Below are 1,579 nucleotides of genomic sequence, written 5' to 3'. Positions count from 1 at the left end.
CAGGGACACTGAGGATCCCCCGCTTCTTGCTGATGCCCACCTATCCTGCCAGCTGAGGGGTGCTTAACCCATCCTGTGACCCACACGAAAAAGGGGAAAGTCTCTTATGATCTTCCGAGGTCCCATCCAGCCCTAACGTCTATGAAATCTATGAAAAGCCCCTGCACCGTGGCATGGAGCTACAGGATCCTGCTTATGTTGCAGCCCGGATGCTCACGGAGCCCAGAGCCCCCCAGCACAGGGGCTGTCTGCTTCTTCGGGGACCCCTGCCTCTGCCCCGAAGAGCACGCAGGCAAGGTTGAGACGGAGCAGGGGTCTCACAGAGGTGGGGAGAGAGGAAGTGAGTTGCCCGGTCTCCCAGCAGGGAGTCAGTGGCAGGGCTGGAATTGAAATCGGAGCCCCGGGCTCCCGGCCAGCTCCCCACCACGTCTGTCGAACAGCCCCCCACCCCTCCCTGCTGCAGGCTCCTTTATTGCAGGCTTCCTGCCAGGAGGTGAAACAGAGTAAAAAGGGGAAAGAGCAGCCAAAATCTTCCCCTTCCCAGGGAGGAGATGGCCCCCTGCTTCCCCCTCCATTAGCCCCTCAGGGCATTTGCCTTTCACCCCCAAGCGCTTTCCTGGACAGGATCATTTATCATTTCAGAGGCCTCTGAAATGCAGCCACCTCTGGGGCCCGGGTCCAACTGGCTAGCCATAACAGGTAGAGCAGCTCCTAGCAAGGCGTGAGAGAGGGGCACAGCCTCTTAATCAGGACTTCCTAGCCTTTAAATGCTGACGGGGGCGAGTGGGAGAGAAACCCGGTCAGACCCAGTTCACTCTCCCTGCCAGCATCCCTCTCTGCCAGCCTGACACCCAGGAGACGGGGCTGGACTGGCTGACGGTCTGCCGCAGTGACCGGCTGCGCTTGTGTTCGCTGGGGACAGGAGTGAACTTCAGTCTGCCCTGCTGAAACCTCACGGTGGCTGCTGGGAAGCAGGACAGCGTCTGGCAGGGACCCCGGGGAGCGCGCCCCTCGTAGCTCAGATGAGGACCTGGGCCACGGAGGAGAGGCAGCTGTGTCTATACCAGTCTCCAGCCCAGCCCCGGCTGCTCAGCCCACAAGACCTGCCGCGCTCACGCCCGGCCTCAAGTCCCCGGAGGAAAGCGCTGCAGGACGCCCCCCACCTGGTGCCAGCCCCTACCTGCTCCACCTTGCCCGCGGGCTCCTCGTCCGCCGTGGCCAGCAGAGCCCTGCTCCTGCTCAGGTCGGCGGACTCCACTTTGATGAGCCTGTGCTTGGGAGAGGGGAACTTGCCCCCCTCGGCGCCGGCCCCCTTGCTGGGAGACCCCCCGGGGCTGGGCTCCGCGTTGCCGCTGTCCTCATAAGGGTCCTCGAAATCCAGGCTCTTCTGGGCGCGATAGGCCTTGAGGATGTCGCTCTCGCTGTAGTCGGGCTTGGGGGGCTGCGGGGGGGGCCTCCTGCTCCCGAAACTCAGGTAGTCCTTTAGCCACCTGGCCATCTGTGCCGGGCTGCGGCGGCGGCTCGGGCTGCCCTCAGCTCATCCTGCCCGCCGCGACGGAGCCTCCGGCCCGGGCTCCGC

The 1,579-nt window shown here is 64.0% G+C and overlaps 1 protein-coding gene across 1 annotated transcript in view; it reads right to left on the bottom strand.

Annotated features, from left to right (window-relative positions):
- The window catches only part of SHD (Src homology 2 domain containing transforming protein D), a 13,326-nt gene extending 11,767 nt beyond the window's left edge, over positions 1-1,559 (bottom strand). Inside the window, exon 1 of the mRNA XM_019513398.1 lies at positions 1,185-1,559. Within this exon, the coding sequence (XP_019368943.1) occupies positions 1,185-1,498 (314 nt within the window). The 5' untranslated portion in view covers positions 1,499-1,559. The remainder of the gene's footprint in view (positions 1-1,184) is intronic.
- Between the last annotated feature and the right edge of the window lie 20 nt (positions 1,560-1,579).

This window comes from Gavialis gangeticus, unplaced genomic scaffold, assembly GCF_001723915.1.
Source record: "Gavialis gangeticus isolate Ggan-Ray unplaced genomic scaffold, GavGan_comp1, whole genome shotgun sequence".
Lineage (NCBI taxonomy): Eukaryota > Metazoa > Chordata > Crocodylia > Gavialidae > Gavialis > Gavialis gangeticus.
The sequence above is the reverse complement of the archived record's forward strand: the minus strand, read 5'-3'. Positions and strand labels throughout refer to the sequence as shown.